Here is an 18,483-nt window from a genome sequence, read left to right as displayed (position 1 = left end):
CAAGTTTTGGAGTGTATATTATAAAAAATGTTGAGTCCTTGTTTCCTCATCTCCAGTGAGCATGGAACAAGAAGAAACAGGCTTACTCTGTGGCAAAAAGGATTAATATTAGCTAAAAGGCAGAAGTTCTTGACAATAGGACCCATTAAGCATTAATCTATCTTAGTGAGGGAAAGCTTCCTTCCCTGAAGGCTTTAAAAAATTAAATGGAAATCAACCCATCTACCTGGGATGACTTGTGAAACAAATCTGCCTCTACATAACAAGATAGGTTCGATGACCCTCTGAATTCTCTTTCAAACCTAGAATTCTATGAACTATTTTATTTCTGTGAGTAAATAAACTCCTTATTAAGTATTTAATTTTTGATAGGAAGTGTGCTAAGGGCTCAGGATATAAAGGAAGGCAAAAAACAGGCCCTGCTCTCAAGGAGCTCACAATCTAATAAGGATGACAAAATACAGACAATTATGCTCAAACAGTTTATACAGGTTAGATAGAAAATAACCAACAAAGGGAAAGCACTAGAATTAAGAGTTATTGAGAAAGGCTTCCTGCGGAAGGTGGGATTTTGGCTGAGACTTGAAGGAAGCCAGGAAGTGGAGATGAGGAGGGAGAACATTCCAGAGGGAGAGCATTTCAGGGGGATAGCCAGCAAAATATCTGGAAAGATTGAATTTCTTGTTTCAGGAGTATCTTGTTTGCAAGAAGGCCAGATTCACTGGATCTGGGAGGGGTAGAGTGTAAGATGTAGGAAGACTGAATGGAGTAAGGGGAGGGTGGGTTATATGATAAAGGGCTTTGAATGCCAGAGGGTTTTGTATTTGATCCTGGAGGTAACAGGGAACCATTGGACTTTATTGAATGGAGTGGGGGGGAGAAAGCATGACCCAACTGTATCTGTACTTTTGGCAGCAGAGGAGAAGAGAGATTGGAGTGGAGAGAGGAGAGAAGAAAGAGAGAGGAGACAGGTAGACCCACCAGTAGGCCATCACAGTAGTCAAAGCATAAGGTAATGAGTGTCTGCACTATGGTGGTGGCAGTATCAGAGGAGGTCTATTTGATAAATGTTGTAATTGTGGGTATATTGAGACTTGAGGTCCCATTTTACAGAAGATCAAATTTGCATTTAGTCAGATAGCAAAATAAGAGGTATTATCACACTGGGGGCCTCTTCATGGCTGTCATTTCAGAGGGAAATCAGGAATTCTGTTTCTAAATATTTTATCCTTGGTGGGATGTCTTAATCTATATTTGTGTCATAGATTCTGATGAAACCTGTAGACTCACTCAGTAAAATGCTAGATTTAAGTTAGAAATAAGTGATTCTTTCCCTTTTTGAGAGAAAGTACTTGAAGCCTTCAGTTAATGTCCAGAAGGAAGAGAAGGGACTTGCCATGCAGCAGGGAAGGTACAGCTGAGAGGACTCAGCAAGAAGCATTTGGAGAAAACAATGTGAGGACATCTCTAGAAGACATTGGCAGCTGTGCAACATTAGAGGCCTGAATGAACCTCCCCATGTGGACCCTGCCTATGGGTGTTCCTCCATATCTGTCCCCACAAACATAATCCCTCTTGCACAATCCTTTCTTGTGACCACTCTTTCTACTGATAATGTGCATATTTGCAGGAGAGCAAGTTTCAGATTCTATGGTTACTCTTCTTACTATGGCGGCTCATTGGATGTCTTTGCTTTAAACTGTCTTCTGAAGACTGACTAGTAAAACTAACCATATCAGAGGCGGGTCCTGAACTATAGTTTTGAAAGGATGTAGACTCAGTTAATACATTGAAATTGGAGTCTTTTCAGTGACTAATGTGAAAGACAGAGATGTCCCTGGTGACAGAATAAACCCTTATTGTTACTAGTTCTTTCTTCTGGGTACAAACAGAACTGGTATAATCTCTCTTCTAGGCAATAGCCTTAAAAACTTAAGACAGTTATTTCTTTCCTAGGCCATTTTTTTCCTTCATAGGCTAAACAACTTTTGTGAGGGCAGCTAGGTGGCAAAATGGTTGGACTACCAATCCTGGTGTCAGGAAGACTCATCTTCCTGAGTTCAAATCCAGCCTCAGACATTTAATAGTTGTGTGACCCTGGGTAAATCACTTAGCTCTGCCTCAATTTCCTCATCTATAAAATAATCTGGAGAAGGGAATGGAAAATCACTCCAGTATCTTTGCCAATAAAACCCCAAATAAGGGACAGCTGAGTGGCACAGTAGCTAGAGCACCAGCTCTGGAGTCAGGAGGACCTGAATTCAAATTTTATCTCAGACACTTAATAATTGCCTAGCTGTGTGACCTTGGGCAAGTCACTTAACCCCATTGCCTTAGTTAAATAAAATTTTTAAAAAAGAAAGCCCCAAATGGGATAAAAAAAAAATTAAGATTCTGTTGAAAATGACTAAACAATAACAATAACAATAGATATTCTTTGTAACATAAGTTCCTTCTTCAGCTGGTCTGCATAAGGTATAATATCAATTCCCTCAACCTTTTTGGGCTATCCTCTGATGGATGCTGTCTGGTTTATCAATGATCTTCTAAAACCATGGCCTGTAGACCTAAACACAACAATATTCTAGATGTTGTGAGAACAGGGCAAACTACAATGAAAACATCATGCCTTTGTTCCTTGAAGCTAGATGGCATCAGCTACTGGGTCATAATGTTGACATATATTGAACTCAGTCCACCAAAACTCCCCAATTTTTGTTAGATAAACTGTTGTCCAATTGTGTCTTGTCATACTTTTCTCCTCTTCTACTTAAAAGCTGATTTTTTAAAATCCAAACCTAAGACTTTATATTTAGTTCTATTAAATGCCATCTGATTTGATTCAGGCTAACATCTTAATTTATCCCAAACTTTTGGAATCCTGATTCTTTTAACTGACTGTGTGTTTCTCCTAGCTTTGTGCCATATGCAAATTTGATAAGTGACCATCTATTCCTAGAACAAGGGAGCTAGGCAGGGTAGTAGATAGAGTTCCAGGCCTTGAGTCAGAAAGACCCATCTTCCTGAGTTCAGATTTGGCCTCAGGCATTTATTAGCTGTATTTCTCTAGGTAAGTCACTTAATCTTTGTTTGCCTCAGTTTCCTCATCTGTAAAATGAACTGGAGAAGGAAATGATAAACCACTTTAGTATCTTTGTAAAGAAAACTCCAAATGGGGCCACAAAGAATTGCATATAACTGAAAAACCATTGATAAAAATGTTAAATAACTTAGGGTCAAGCTTAGTTCTCTGAGTCCAGAAGATCTCCACTAGAGAATTACCTTCAAGCTGATTTAGAATTATTCAATGATTATTTTTATGCTTAGGCATTCAACCACTTCTGAAGCTGATTATGCTATTGTTTAATCCACATATTTCCAACCTTTTCCACAAGAATCTCATGAGTTTAGGAAAATTTTCTTTAGTTTTTATGTCACCTTAATTTCCCAATAATTCCTTCCTCTTCTTATAATAAAAACTAACAATACATCAAAATATTATTTCATTTTATCTTCACAACCTCAATCCTGAAAAGTAGAGTGTTATTAGTATTCCTGTGTTGCAGATAAGGAAACTCTGGCAAAGACTTTTCTAAGAACACGGTTAGTAGGTATATGAGGTAAGATATAAATTGAGTTCTTCCTGTTTTCTAGATCCAGAGTTTTATTCAATGGGCAACCTAGATATTCCTAATCAAGTTCACCATTGTGTATCATGTTCCACACTCATGGTTTCCCCATCTCAGCAAAGGAGGGAGAGTAATAGTTTCTCATAATCTTTTCATTGGGGAATTGTTAGAGAATTAATGTCCTTTCCACCAACAAAGCACATTGAGCATCTTTATGAGGATCACTCTCATTAAACCCATTGTACATTGTTGGAATCATTGTGTATATTGTTTTTCTGGTTCTGTTTACCCCACCAAATATTTTTGTAATGATTTACAGTTTTGAAATAATTTTCAAATGCAGTGAGTGTCTCACATGATCTTCAATAGTCCTATTGAAAGCAAACATGCCATTATTTTTTTTTCATTTTGGAGATGAAGAAACTGAAGCCCGAAGAGATTAGGTGATTTGTCCAAAAGTCACATGTGGTCAAATGGCAGAGGCAGGATGAGAAGTCCGTTTTCCTGGCTCCTGGTACAGTATCCTTTCCCCCAGGATGTTTCTTAAATATACATAGGAGTTCTAATCACTATAAGGTACTCCATCAATCACAGTAGTAATGAGCTCTTCTATGGGAATCTTGTACTCACTATCATTAGACAAGGCCCAGTGATGACATTGGCAACTATAAGGGTGGAGGAAATCCAACCAACTCAACCAGCTGTTATGTAATCTGGGAGCTGGTTGAACTTCCTTCTGAAGTTGGTGCTGGTGTTGACATGTAAAGAATATAAGCAAGCATACACACACACACACATACACATACACAAATTGGCTAAGGTATTAGGTATTAGATGGGATTCTATATTGGACTGAGCTACAGAACTACATTAATCATATGTTTAAAAAAAGGGATGCTCCTGAGTTAATAATATAAACAAGTAGGGAAAACCATTCAGAGTCGGGATTCAGTGAACATCAGAGGTGGTCATTTAAATCTGGTCAATTTTGGGATAGAATAGTATCCCAGAATAGCATCCCAGCACGGGAAGAGATCTCAGGGGTTAAATGTGCCACCAGGAAACATTTAACAGATGAAGAAACTGAGCATCAGATTGCATAAGCATCCTTACATCTGTACTGAATTGTTAGTTTTTGAAGTACTTTTGAAGTACTTTCACACCCTTGCAACAATTTGATGTAATAATAGCTAATAATAATAGCTAGTGTTTATTATGGAACTTTACAATTTGTGAAGTGCTCTGTAAATAGTATCTCATATTATTTTTACAATAACCCTGGGAAAGATGTTACTAACATTCCCTCTGTACTGATAAGGAAACTGAGGAAGGCAGAAGTTAAGCTATTTTCTTAGTGTCACACAGCAGCTGGTTAAGTGTCGATATTGCCACCTTTGAACTTGAGTCTCCCTAACCAAGTCCCCCTCAACTCACTAGGCAGGGATGATTTTATTGGACAAATGAAAAAAACTGGAGTCCTCAGAATTGAAATTACTTTCCCAAGGTCATTCTAACAACTAATCAGTAGCAGGACCCCGACTTGAACTCAGGTCTGGATGGGCCCTGGCTTATTCTCTTTCCTATGAAATCTACTGGTCCACGAGGGACTCCATTGGTTTTGTTCTCTCTCTCCATGGTAAGAGATCATCTGAGTGACTGAGGGAGGCAGATGTCTCAGCTATTACTTGAAATGAGCATCAGACATGGGTTCCTCCTTGACAATGAAAATAAAAATTCTTCTACCCTTCAGGTGGATTCTCTTGCCCCCTCCCACACTCACATTATGTATACACACACACACACACACACACACTCACTCACTCACTCCCATGAATCCAGAATCCAGATGATTATTGACAATTGTCTTCCAAGTCCTGCCTAGGTACCTGGAGGAAGTCAAAGTCAAGAAGAGGGAAGGGAAGATCTTGTCTTCCCTTTTAATAATGTAAACTCTCCCCTGAGGGGCAGTTAGTTGGTGCAGTGGATAGAGCACTGACCTTGAAGTCAAGAGGATGGAATACTTGATATTTACTAGCTGTGTGACCTTGGATAAGTCATTTAACTCTGACTGCCTCTCATCCAGGACCATCTCTGGTCATTGGGATTCATATCTGGCCACTAGAGCCAGTTGATACTGGAGGATAAAATGAGGCACAGTACCCCCCTCACTCAAATCCAATTCATGTGCTTGCTATGGCATCACCTTCCTGATGTCATAGTCTTCTTGGAGAATGAAGGACAAACATCATCAAGCTCCTTGAGAGCTTGAATAAATGCTAATTGACTCCCAGGGATGTGGGAGTTCAGACTAGAACCTGAACAGTTCCTTCTTGATTATTCAAAAGTCGGGAAATTGGACTTTTTGTTCCATATGTCTAACAAAGGTCTAATAAAGCTACTAAAAGATACTTCAGTGAGAGACAGTACATGGCCGTATATGGAGTCATATTGAAGAGATTCGATTTTGAATTCTGCCTTAGACATTTAATAGTTTTAGGCAGGTCATTTCACCTTTGTTAGCCTCAGTTTTCACATCTGTAATATGGGGATAAGAAGTCCTGTAGTATATATCTCTTGGGATTGCTGCAAGGATCAGATGAAATAATCTATACAAAATTCTACATGTCAGCTGTTATTATTCAGAATAGATTAGATTCTTTAAACTGTCCTATTCCTTAAAAGGTTACTAAAACAAACTGTATCCTTCCAGAACACAGTATGTTTTAAGTGACCCCACATATATGAAACACAAGCTAATCATCTGAAGAAACAAGAGAGAATTTGTTATTGGACCAGGACTCTTCCTTTAATTACTTCTCATAAGAGGCCTTGATGCTCTTGACCCACCTAAGCTGTTAGTAAAAAGGGAGAGAAAAGTGTAATGAAACATGTAACCCCATGGAAGTCTGGGTGGGGTTTGAACAAGGACTTTAGGAGGCTTCCTTGAGAGGGTTCTACTGTACCTTGGCTCCTAAAAGCAAATTGCCTTCAGGTGAGACCTCAGAGAGGTCTAACCCCTTGGCAACCAGCCCTAGTTAGCAGCAGCCAGGTGAGTCTGTCAAAGAGCCAAGAGCCATCTGTTTGACCCAGCCCTTTGTCCCATCAGCCAAGACACTAAGCCTCACAAGGAATTAGCCCTGACTGAAAAAGCAGAAGCAAATTGGGTGGGGATTAGGTCTGCTAAAAAAAGAGAAAAGAAAGTCCCTTGGCCCCACTTGGCCCCTACATGAATGCCTGACTACCTTTGAGTCTATTCTCCATTAGAATCCTCTGGGTAAACAAAAGGACTGTTTGTCCCCAAGGCTGGGGCATGGGGAAGGATTGTTCTGAAGTTACTGTTCTTGCTATGCCTTCTTGGTAAATTCCCACCTGTAAAAACTAATTAATGTTAACCGATTGTTGGATATTGGGAAACACATGATAGGGAGACTCAGGATAGAGACTCAGGAGCAACACCATTAGAAACACTGTCTATTTAGAACCACCCCTAAAACAAGAAGATGATTCATTGCCCTCTGGGAATCTAAGCTGCTAGTCCAGGGTGAGTCCAGAGCTAGCCCAGAGGATGTGCTACATCACAATGGTCCACAAATACAAACATTTCAACAGACAAAGAAGAACAAGAAAGAAGATTGAATCGTCTTGGGTTAGCCTCCTCAACTATACAATGAAGTCAATAATGGCACCCATCTCCTGGATGTGTGGCAAAAATCACATGACATAATAATGGTAAAACATTTAATACATTATAGATGTTATATAAATGTTAGTCATTTTGTTGTTTAAAAAACCCACAGATTTCTGTTAGATATATTTTTTTCACAAGGCATATGTATAGATGTAGAATGTACATACAGGAGATCGCAAAGGTCTGCACCAAGACTTTTGGGACACTCTGTACTGGATGTGGAGGGGTATAATTTAAGAAGATAGTTACAAAACTGTCCTATTTCTGTCCCCTTCTGTTTCTTTTTTATTTTCTCCTGTATATTGAAAATGGTTATGGATGGCCATTTTTCCTGTGTGTGACACTGCATTCATTTTTCTCAGGTTAGAGGGAAGGGGAAGGATCAGGGAAGCTCTCCCTGAGGACCAAAAGAACAATGCAAAGACAATCACCTCCATTAATACCATCTCTCCTCACAGTGAGCCCCCAAAGCAAAATAGATTTAATAGGAGAAGTAATTGCATCTGAATGAACATAAGATTTTAATATCTTTTCATCTGTCTTTCCTGTGCTCCCACTCTGACCCCAGGCTTTGTCTGAAAATATGAACTGCACTAAGTGGACATTGTAAAAGTTCTTCCGGTCAGCAGGTGGTGCTGTAATCTACCACTGCAAGCCAGGTGTCACCAAATATTAACAACATTAAGTTCTATATTCAGGATTTAGAGTTAGCAGGATCATCAGATTTGACCCTATCATTTAAAAGATGAGGAACCGAAAGGTGTAGAGAGGCGCGATGATTTATCTAGACTCTACCCAGGTCAAGAGCTTCAGAGGCAGGATTGGAATCCAGGTTCTCACTTCTCTTTCTACTGTGTCATAATGCTTCAGATAGAGAATACTTTAAAGTTAGCAAAATGTTTTCCCTATAATAATAGGTTGGCATTATACTTTACTATCATCCCCAGTTTATAGAAAAGAGAACTAAGAATCCAAAAGAGTATGGTTATATAGCTTTAAAGCTGGATTACAACCCATAGATTTAGAGATAGAAGAGACCTTATAGGCCATCTAATCAAACCCAACTCCCCTATTCTACAGATGATGAAACTAATTCTACATCCAGTGTTCTTTCTATCCTCTGATGCCTTTCTCCTCAATCATTTGCTAATTATTTTTCACTTTAACTTTAGTTCCATGACTTCCTATATGTTCCTTCTTGTTTTCCTTTTACCTTGTTGCACAGTTAAGGTGCATAGTCTGTAGTTGCAACCATAAAATGCTCTGTAGAAACCTTAAGCCTGGATTGGCTGATCTCTACAACAGTCAAGTCTAGCTGCGAGTTCTAATTCTGGCTGACTCATTATATGACCTTAAGTTGGCCACTTCCCCTCCCTACATCCTAATAACACTACCTGTGCAACAGGATGGAAGAATGATTAAGCTCCTCCTGGGCTGTGGGCAAGAAATGGCCCATAAAAAAGTCTGTGGATCTCCTTAGAGCTATAAAGAGCTATTAAGATGATGAATAATTATTATCATAATTGAATCATAAGTACAATGCTGGTTTGGGCCCTCCCAGAACTTCTCAGCACAGCAGAGCCTGAGGAAAACAAGTTACTAAGTTCAAGTAAGTGACATCTAAGTCACTACTTTGTGGAAAGGGAAGACTCAAGGTCTCACCAAGAGGTTTATTAGTCATAGAGAACTATTCTACAAGTAATTTATACGTCCCAATAATTGGAGTAACTATCCAAAAGTCGAATTAACTACCTTAGAAAGGCTCCTCTTTGCCTGAAGTCTTCTAACCAAGATGGGAGGACATCTTTTCCAGTATGAAATGGAGGAGAGTCTTGTTCAAATAAGGTTGAAATTGTTATAGTCTCTGAAGCCTTTTCCCAGTCTGAGCTTCTGTCAATCTGCTCCCTCCTCCACCCCCGACACACACACACACACACACACACACACACACACACACACACACACAATGTATCAGGCAGATGAGTTGATTTTGCAGTCTAAAGTAATGCTGCTGACTGATAATTTGGGTAAAGATGAACTTTTTTGTTTGAAATATGTATATAATGGCCTCAATTTACTTTGAATGTGCAAACTCTGCTAACAACTTTATAGGAAAGAGCTTCTTCTCATGTGCTACTTGATATTCTATATTTCAGGGTTCTGTTAACACCACATTTTCCAGGAGAATGTGCTGGGATTTATGGTTTTACCTGGCCTTATAAAATATCACAGCAGTTGTAAATATAGCCACAAATATTTTATTTCAAAAAAAGTTGATGTAGAAAAGATTTGACTAATAGTACATACAAAAGTCACACACAATAAACACAGTAAATGTTTCTCTTATGATAATCTTTTTTTGCATTTTGGGGGACAAAATTATAATTCAAATGATAAAATCATCGTGGTAAAAAAAGTGTTTATTTAAATTAAATATTTTAAACAAATTCCTATCTATACAGTTGTTCCAAAGCAAAAATCACTTCTATAAAAAGATGGAACATTTTAGCTTAATAACTGTAGTGTTTAAAAAGATAATTAATACACATTCAAGATTGCACATCAGTCAATCATAGCTATAACTATTTATTATTTATTATCAAATTTCATATGCAGTAATAACATGAAGATTAATCATGTTTTATAATTGATTTACAATAAAACTTCATGGAAGAAAGAAAGAAAGAAAACTTTAACAATACAAAATAAGGGGGGGATTCAGGAAGAATATATAATCAATTTACAGGTTCCTGATAAGTAATAATACACTGAAATTGAAAGACAATTGATGGTCTTGTTGCTCAGTGTTGAGTATATTCCTTCAAAGGAGATTTTGGAGAAGGCTGGAAATGTCTGTAGGATGGCATAAAGGCTCATAAAATCTTCCAAAGTGGGTATCTATATTTCCTTAGAAGGTAGGGAGAGGAGAAAGCAAGCAAGATAGAGATAGAGATAAGAGAAAAGAGAGAGGAACTTTCTTATTCAGAGGAGACTATGACAAAATATGGCACATAGATCCCATGAGACCCAATATTGGGACAAATTGAGGCTATTTGGTTGTAACCTGCTGCATGGCCCTTCTGGTTAAGACAGACTTGGGGTTTTGGTGAAAGTATAGTCCTGTATATTTGTATACACAGATATGTGAGACAGTCCAATTGTCATCTTCAGATATCTAAGTGATAATGTTTATTTCATAGATTTTTTTGAATTCCACAGACTCATCCAGAAATATGTAAAATTATTTTTAGTTTTGCATTTTTGCAACCAACAATTTCCCAAATCACATTTTTATGGTTGTTGGTTTAATTTGATTGGATACTTTTTTAAAAGCTGCAATTAAAAAAAAAGTTGGCAGAATACAGAGATCACTTGTTGAAAGTGTAATTCATTTTTGTTTCCTAAGTGGTTGGTGGGCTTTTGACAGAGGAGGAACCTGAAGTGGAGTTGTTTAATGACATTTTAAAGATCACAGAGTTTGTCTGCTTGCAGAGCTGTAACTGGATCTCAGTTTTCCAACCTCCCTGTCCACAGCTCTTTACACTATAACCTGACCTTTTGTTCTGATCCTCTGCAAGCCTGTGTCGGGGGCAGGAGAAAGAGTTTAGAAGAAAGACTCCCAAAGATGGAATAGAGATGTCATATTTCATATAACTGGAAGAAGAGAGCAAAGTCAGAGAAAAATTTGGTCTTAAATAGCATCAGTAGGAGACTGACAATGACATGTCCATGTAGTAGAGAAAATTTAAGAAGTAAGATTCTCAGAGAGTAGGTTGAAGGAAAATGGAACTAGTTGTCAAGATGGCAAAGTGGATCAGAAAAAATCCATTTATCTACAGGATAAGCAGATGCCAAATCATCAGCTTAGACTTGGACACATTCTGAGGGAATGCTCAGAGGTATCAAGGAAAGCTGTTGGTAATACTGTTTAGTCTCTCCGTTCATAGAGGAGAAAGTCAGGAACTGCCTTTTGCATAGAGGCCTAGGAGACACTATAGCTATTGTAGTAGGTTGCTGTGGCATCAGCCAGGACTGAGATGAGGCTGGTCTCTGTGGGTCCCCCAGTTGTCACCTGGGAAGCCGGGGCATGTCCATTGATAGTGATGCCTCCTGTGGAGTCTGGATGGCCGGGAGTGTTCAAATACTGGTCAAATTCATTACGGTCCATGTCCCCTAAGAGTTCCACCTGGCTCAGTTGATCTAGGGCATCAAAACCTGGGTGCTCAGGGGGAGGGGAGAGCTGGCCCAGATGGGCATGAAGGTTGGAGTGGAGAGGGAATGCAGGGGGAGAGTAGTATGCTGGGGAAGGTGAGCAGCTGGTGACAGAGGGGATCATAGAGACGGCTGGGGACTGGGTGAGGGCAATGGAGCCCAATGGATGACTGCAGTGGAGGGGGCTGGGCATATATTCTGGAGAGTACGTAGCTCCTGGTATATGTGGGAGCCTGTGGGAATGAGGGTGCTCTTCCTGGCAGGGGGAAGAGAAGAAGGTCTGCTCAGGCTCCAGGACATCCAAAGGAGACATTTCTGGTGGGGTGGGCAACCCATATGGGTAGGCATCCACACTGCTAGTGGAGCTGCTGCCGCTGGTGCAGCTGCCGGTGGGCATCTCCTGGTAGCAGCCCCGGAGGCTGGGAAGGGCTGGAGTCGGGGAGTACTCACCACGTTCTTCCTTCTCCCCCACAGAAACCCTGCTGCCACACCTCTTGTCCGGGAGGGAGTTCTGGTCCCGAGACAGGCTGCTCAGCAGGAAGCCTGGGTCCACCCGTTTGCAGATGCGTTTGAGCTGCTTCTTTCGGCGAGGGCGGTACTTGTAGTTGGGATAATCCTGCATATGCTGTACCCGGAGCCTCTCGGCTTCATCCACATATGGCCTCTTCTGGGAGAGGGTCAGGGCTTTCCAGGACTTTCCTGCTCACAGGGGGGTAGAAAAGGCCACTTTTAGAGTCCTTCAGGCGGGGGTCGGGTCTCTGAAAACCCCTCTCTCACCCAGTCTGCGCCAAACAACTCCCACAGGCCCAGCGCAGCGACACCACCCAGAGCGCAATCACACCACTCTCACCCAACAGAGAAACATAAACAATGCACTTCACATGCCCTTCCCAGGCACCCCGCGAACACCTCCCACCGCACATTCTTCACCCACACCCACAGAACCCTCTCCTTTCATATTCTTCCTCCCACAAACACTCCACATGAAAATCAGGAACATACATTCATACACACTGCTCACACACCATCTCTTATACAAAGGCTATAGGCAGTACCCTCTTTCATTGCTAAAAGATGCGCTGAACTCTCTGTAGCTAAAGATTATTTTAAAAATTGATTTAATGAAGTTCCTGCTTGCATTCAAGGTGTCAATTCTCATCACTTGAGAATTTAAAGTCACCTCCTGTCTTCATTACCAAATGTCAGAGATTGTGTGCTTAGGTTTCCATAAAAATGAGTAAAGATCAAGTAAGTATTTGATAAGGAGGAAATTTCAGACATTTTACAAGCAAGATTTGGGACTCGCTCAGCTAAGGCGTAGAGTTCGATTTGAGTGAGAGGATTTTTCTTCAGATCACAGTAGATCCAGAAATCTCATTGAGGTAGTCACTTCTTCCCAGTAATGCCTTATCAAGCCTCATCCATGGCAACTTGAGTGTAATAACAGATTTTCCTTTACAGTTAAAAGGTAAACAGGATTCTAGTCCATGAATGTTCTAATCATTCTTCCATAACAGGAGATTAAACTCTATTTAGACCTATAGGAAGACTGCAACCTGCATTCCAACTATCAAGACTGCCTTTAATGTGTGGATTTATGGTAGCTGGACTGAGGACAAATTCAAACAGTAATCGACTCCACAAGGAACTAGATATTTGGCTTCAGAAGCAGTCTTTTCATCTCCCTGGGTTCACTTCCCTTGTCATAAAAATCAAGCTACTGAAATAACATCCAGTTCAAAAATATACTTCTTGCAAGAATGCTTCCTTGATTAACCTGACCACACCCAGTCCAATCATCTGGTCTAATCTCCCAATTTTATGGATGAGACCACGTTCCAGAAAAATTAAGTGACTTGCTCTATCGAGATCACACAGTTGGTTGACAGCTCTGCAAGGAAACAAGTTAGGTATTGACATTGGCAGGCAGAGTGACCAGGAAAAAAAGTCTCAACCAAGGAAATACTTTATCCTGCAAAGTCAGTTAATGAACACTTTCAAGCTCCTGCTATGTGCTGGAGTTTCTTTATTTAAGAATGGCAAAAGACAGTCCTCTCCAAAGACTCTGTTGAGAAGAACCCCACTTCTCAGGCCTCAGCAAGCCCCTCTGTGCCAAGAATATGATCTCTGAGCAAATAGCTCAGAAAATCAAGTCTTCAAATACAATAGTTTAGTTCCTAAGACTAAACCTGAGCACTGGAAAAGGCATGTTCACTATAAAAATGATTTGCAACAGTGTTGATTGGGGAGGGGGCCAGGGCTGTCTCCCAGTGAAGAAATTCCTTCCACCAATGAAGACTGACACTGTCACCTGTGACACTGAGAGTTTGTGATGTATCCCAGCACAGAGAGGAAAGTCTTGAATCCAAATCTTCCCCAACTCTGATGCCAGTTTTCTAACCTCTACTCCATAGGTGTTTCCTGATTATGGTCTAAGTCTGATTAAAATGTAATGGGGAAATATTTAATAAAATAAATGAAAATCTAATGAAACATAGATAATATTCTATTTTAAAACCATGGATCAATATGTGATCCATGGGATCCTTATTTTCAGGTCAGTGGTTCCTTATTTCTATTTGAATAGACCCCATTCCTCTACATCATACTGCTTCTCATTGCAAATAGAATTACTAAAATACAGATATACTGTCCTATTTAATAATGAGGAAATGCTGGATGGTGATAAGAGCACTGGTATGGTGAAAAGAGCCTTGGACCAGGAAATGAGAGATCTGGACATCTGGTCAATGATATAGACAAAGTATTTTTTTTCTCAACTGCAAAATATGGAGGGTTAAATAAAATGATGGTTAAATTACCTTTATACTCTGAAATCTTTTTCTAAAAATATTATTTCTACTCTATTAGATAGTAATACTTTAGTTCAAAACTCTATGAATTATGCTATTAAAAGAGGACTTAGTGAAGAAGCATTTTTTTCATCCAAACTGTTAAAAATACTTTTTTGTCTGAGGTTATCTTTCAGGATAGTGGTAAAATATAGTCAGTAAATATAGTCAGACCAAGGCATTTTTTTTCAGTCATCCAGTGCCAATCTAAGCATTATGCTTATGAGATGTGGTTTTTGCCTGAGATTTTCCTAAGGATTCTTAGATTTGATCTAACCATTCTAAGCCACAGGATGAACTTATGCAAGGAACTTTATTATGTTACAGATTACTGTCATTTTTCTCCAAGTTGTTTATTCTGGGCCTAAACAAGGAAGCAGGGATGAATGACTGAAAGCCCAGAGAAGAATCTCCAGAGCTAGCAGGTAGGTTGTAGTTCAATTAGCCCCTCTGAGCAAAAATAGATTTGTCCTGTCTTCCAATAAAATTTAGAAATGGGCCTCAAAGAAGCAAGCCCTGTTTGCAGTTGTATTTAACCAGCAAAGATGAGGCTGTTCCTGAATTTCTATCATGCAGAAATGGTCAAAAATCAGAGGGAAGAAAGAAGTTATCCTATCCACAAGGTTCAGAACAGGACTGGAAAGAGATCTGACACTTTCCCATCAAGGATTAGACTCAGGGGATCATAGGGTATGCATACAAAATTGAAAGGAATCTCTAGTCTTCAGTTTGAATGAAATAGGCCTTAAAAATGAAGGGCAACACATGGAACCAATGTAAAGACTAACAGAATGCCTTCCTTGGCGGGGGGGAGGGAAGCAAGAATGGGGAAAAACTGTAAAACTCAAAATAAAATCTTTCTTAACAACAACAACAAAAAAGAAAGGTGGCAAAGGGAAAGAGCTTGTCCTTCCCCCAAAAGTAGAAATATTTGATCACAGTCCATTAAAAAGTCCTTATGCTTTTGAATATTAAAAAAAGAAAAGAAAACAAGACAAAATCCCACTTTTGCATTAAAGATCGAAGAGGAGGTTCTTAACCTGAGGTCGGGATCTTCTTGTTCTTAAATATTTTGATAACTATATCTCAGTATAATTGGTTTTCTTTGTAATCATTTGTTTTATTCTATGTATGCAAACATATTCTTCTGAGAAAGGTTCCAGAGGCTTCACCATGACGCCAAAGTGATGAATATGACACCAAAAAAAAAAAGGAACTTTTGGTCTAAACAAAGTCAAGTCTTTCATCTTGGAGGAAGGAGATTAAAAGAAAGAACAGCCTCTTTTCCAGCTGCCATTCACCTTCCCTTCTCCTTTCTCGGCCTCCCTAGGACAAAGTCCCCGCATCGGAGGCTACCTCCTGTCCCTACCCTCCCGGATCTAATTCATCCTCTTAAGAAGTCCCGTCATGAGTCCGGAGTGCAGGTCTGGGTCCTTCCTAACGGCCCCCAGTCCGACTGTGCCCTGACCCTCACCACCCGCGAGACGGAAACGGCCCAACACAACCCGAGCCAATCTGCGAGTGGGGGTCCACACCCCTGTCCTCATCCCCAAATTCGAGTGACGAATCCTGCCAGGTTATCCGTGTTTTCTTTCCCGTTCTGAGAATATTTTTGTGCGATTCGTAATCTTTAACAAATGCGTCCCCCCAGGTGCTACTCCATTGCTAATGATGCCTGTTATTATTCAAACTGTGACAATACCGCAAATAGCGCGCAAAGAGTGCGCCCCTCGGCCATCTAGATCGACAGCGCCCCGTCGCCCTCCGGATTTCGGTCCCAAGACCTTCCCGGTGGGTCGGTGGTGTTCGTTATCTATAAAGCGGCTGGGGTTTCTGACTGCCCCAATTAGACCGGCACTTTTGGCCAGAGACAAAGGGGGCCTAGCCCGCTTTGGGGGGGGGGATGCTTTTGTTAATCAGCACCAAGCAGAGCCCCCCGGAGTCCTGCGGCTGGGAGGAGGGGGCCAAGGCCTCAGGGCAGGGTCTGAAGTTCCCGGGCTCTGGAGTTCCTCTACTCTCAGTAGTCTTGCAGGCACAGTTATTCGCATTACTCCGCCACTTCCAGGCACAGATTGTTTTTCCCCATTCTTTCCCCCCTCCGAGCGCATATAGTAAAAGCTTAATAAATGTTGCCTATCAGTGGCCACAGCTTTATTATTTAGTTCCTGAAGTCGTGACCGAGCTATGTCGGGGGTTCTGGCCCTCTCACCCGGGGTCTGTCCCTTCTTCCTCCAGTCTAGTTCGGTCCCCTATCCCAAATTCCAGCTACCTCCACCCCCTCCCAATCCTGCCTCCATCTCCCACAAAACATCAGCTTCGCTTTCAAACGCCTCTATTCTCTATTTCATTTTAAACATTCACACAATAAATGTATTTCCTCCCAGCCCCCGAACTTTTATCCCAGCACCTCAAAACCTATGGACACATGAACTGTCCTCACATTTCCCAAATATTCAGATTCTTAGAGTCGCACCCTCCCCCCCACCATAGCTAGAACAAGAGGTTTTTGCTAGCTTTAGCACGGGGACCCTACCTCCAGCATGCCCACGTCCCTATTAAGATCTTTCCATTTCCGTCACCTCCACAGCTCAATACTACATATTCTATTGTCACTGTCTCTCTCAGTCTCTTCTCTCTGTCTCTCTCTTACACACACACACACACACACACACACACACACACACACACAGCAGAGATTTTGCTAGCATACCTCCAGCATGCCCACTTCTCTATTAATATCTTCCCATTTAGTGCCACCTCCACTGTCCAATACTCCCAACTACATAACCAATTGCGCTAGAGCGCTCTCTCTCTCTCTCTCTCTCTCTCTCTTTCTCTCTTTCTCTCTCTCTCTCTCTCTCTCTCTCTCTCTCTCTCTCTCTCTCACACACACACACACACACACACACACACACACACACACAGACACATTCACCCCAACCCCCCCCCCCCGCCCCGGGCGCACGCGGCGGGTAGCAGCTGAGGGCAGGAGCCCTTACCCAGCATCTTGCTGAGCTCGGCGTTGTGGAGGTCGGGGTTCTGCACGGCCAGCCGCTTCCTCTCGTCCTTGGCCCACACCATGAAGGCGTTCATGGGCCGGCGGATGCGACTCTCGGCGCCTTTATCCCCCGGGTGCCGGTGGGCGGGGGGTGATGCCAGCCCTTCGGAGAGCTCGCCGTCCAAAGCCGGGCAGTCCAGCCCGTCCGGCCAGGGGTAGGGGCCCAGCAGCGCGGCCATGGTCGAGCGGGCCGCTGGCCTCGCCCTGGCCCCTTGGTCAGGGTCGGCCCAAGCTCTGAGCCTGAGGCGCAGGCAGGGCAGCCGGGCTGGGCCGGGCCAGGCCGTGCCGTGCCGGGCTGGGCTGGCAGGCTCGGCTCCCCCGGGCCAGGTCAGGGGCGCCCCGCACTGGGCCTCTATATATCAGCTCCCGGGCCGCGGCTCCCTCCAATGACACCGGCAGGTGCGGCGGCTCCTCCCTCCATCGCGGCTAACTTCGCCCCCTCCCTAAGGGCCGGGGCCGGTGGAGAGCTGCCGGGACCTGCCCGGGCCGGGGGGGCGGGGGGAGCCGAGGGACACACCTCCAGGACCCCCTAGTCCCCGCCCCGCCCCTCCCCCCGGCTCCCCTCCCTCCGGGCCCGGACCGCCGCCGAGCTGTGACCCTTTGAAACCCACTTTCTTTCTCTTCCTGGCTTCCCTCTCGGAAAGGCTCTATGGGCCAAGCAGAGGCATCGCGTCCAAGCCTTTCAGCCTGAACTTACTCCTGCTCTGACCACGGACAAGACCCTTCTCTGGACCTCAATTTTCGGGTCCGCAAAATGGACTTAAGAACACCGGCGCGGACGTCACTGACTGTGTGAAAGAATGAATGAAAGAAAACTCAATCAGCATTCATTTCTTAATCTCCTCCTCTGCCCCAGTCGTTGGGCTAAGCGCTAAAGACACAGAACCAAGTTTTTATTCTTCCCCCCAGAAGCGAGTGGTAGCGCTGGCAAACAAGCCTTTTTTAAAGCGCCTACTATGTGCAGAGAGCTTAGGCAAAGCACCAGGGGACTTTGTTGGGAAGCAGGCAGTTCCTCAGTCTCTTCCCGCAGGTGGTCTAAAGAAA

General features: G+C 42.3%; 1 protein-coding gene across 1 annotated transcript; it reads right to left on the bottom strand.

Annotated features, from left to right (window-relative positions):
• Window positions 1–5,648: 5,648 nt before the first annotated feature.
• On the bottom strand, window positions 5,649–17,633 carry SOX7 (SRY-box transcription factor 7). Its single transcript, XM_074209181.1, has 2 exons — window positions 17,381–17,633; window positions 5,649–12,228 (listed from the first exon to the last, which is right to left on the bottom strand). Exons 1-2 carry the CDS (start codon window positions 17,616–17,618, stop codon window positions 11,300–11,302), a joined length of 1,167 nt encoding a protein of 388 aa, XP_074065282.1. The 5' UTR covers window positions 17,619–17,633; the 3' UTR covers window positions 5,649–11,299.
• Between the last annotated feature and the right edge of the window lie 850 nt (window positions 17,634–18,483).

This window comes from Macrotis lagotis, chromosome 1 (assembly GCF_037893015.1).
Source record: "Macrotis lagotis isolate mMagLag1 chromosome 1, bilby.v1.9.chrom.fasta, whole genome shotgun sequence".
Classification (NCBI taxonomy): Eukaryota; Metazoa; Chordata; class Mammalia; order Peramelemorphia; family Peramelidae; genus Macrotis; species Macrotis lagotis.
This window is presented reverse-complemented; position numbering and strand designations above follow the sequence as displayed.

Excerpts from the sequence above, each read along its gene's own strand:
- SOX7 (XM_074209181.1), bottom strand. The coding sequence starts at position 17,618 with ATGGCCGCGCTGCTGGGCCCCTACCCCTGGCCGGACGGGCTGGACTGC. Across the intron at positions 12,229-17,380 it reads CGAGCTCAGCAAGATGCTGG|GAAAGTCCTGGAAAGCCCTG; the intron begins GTAAGGGCTCCT and ends CCCTGTGAGCAG.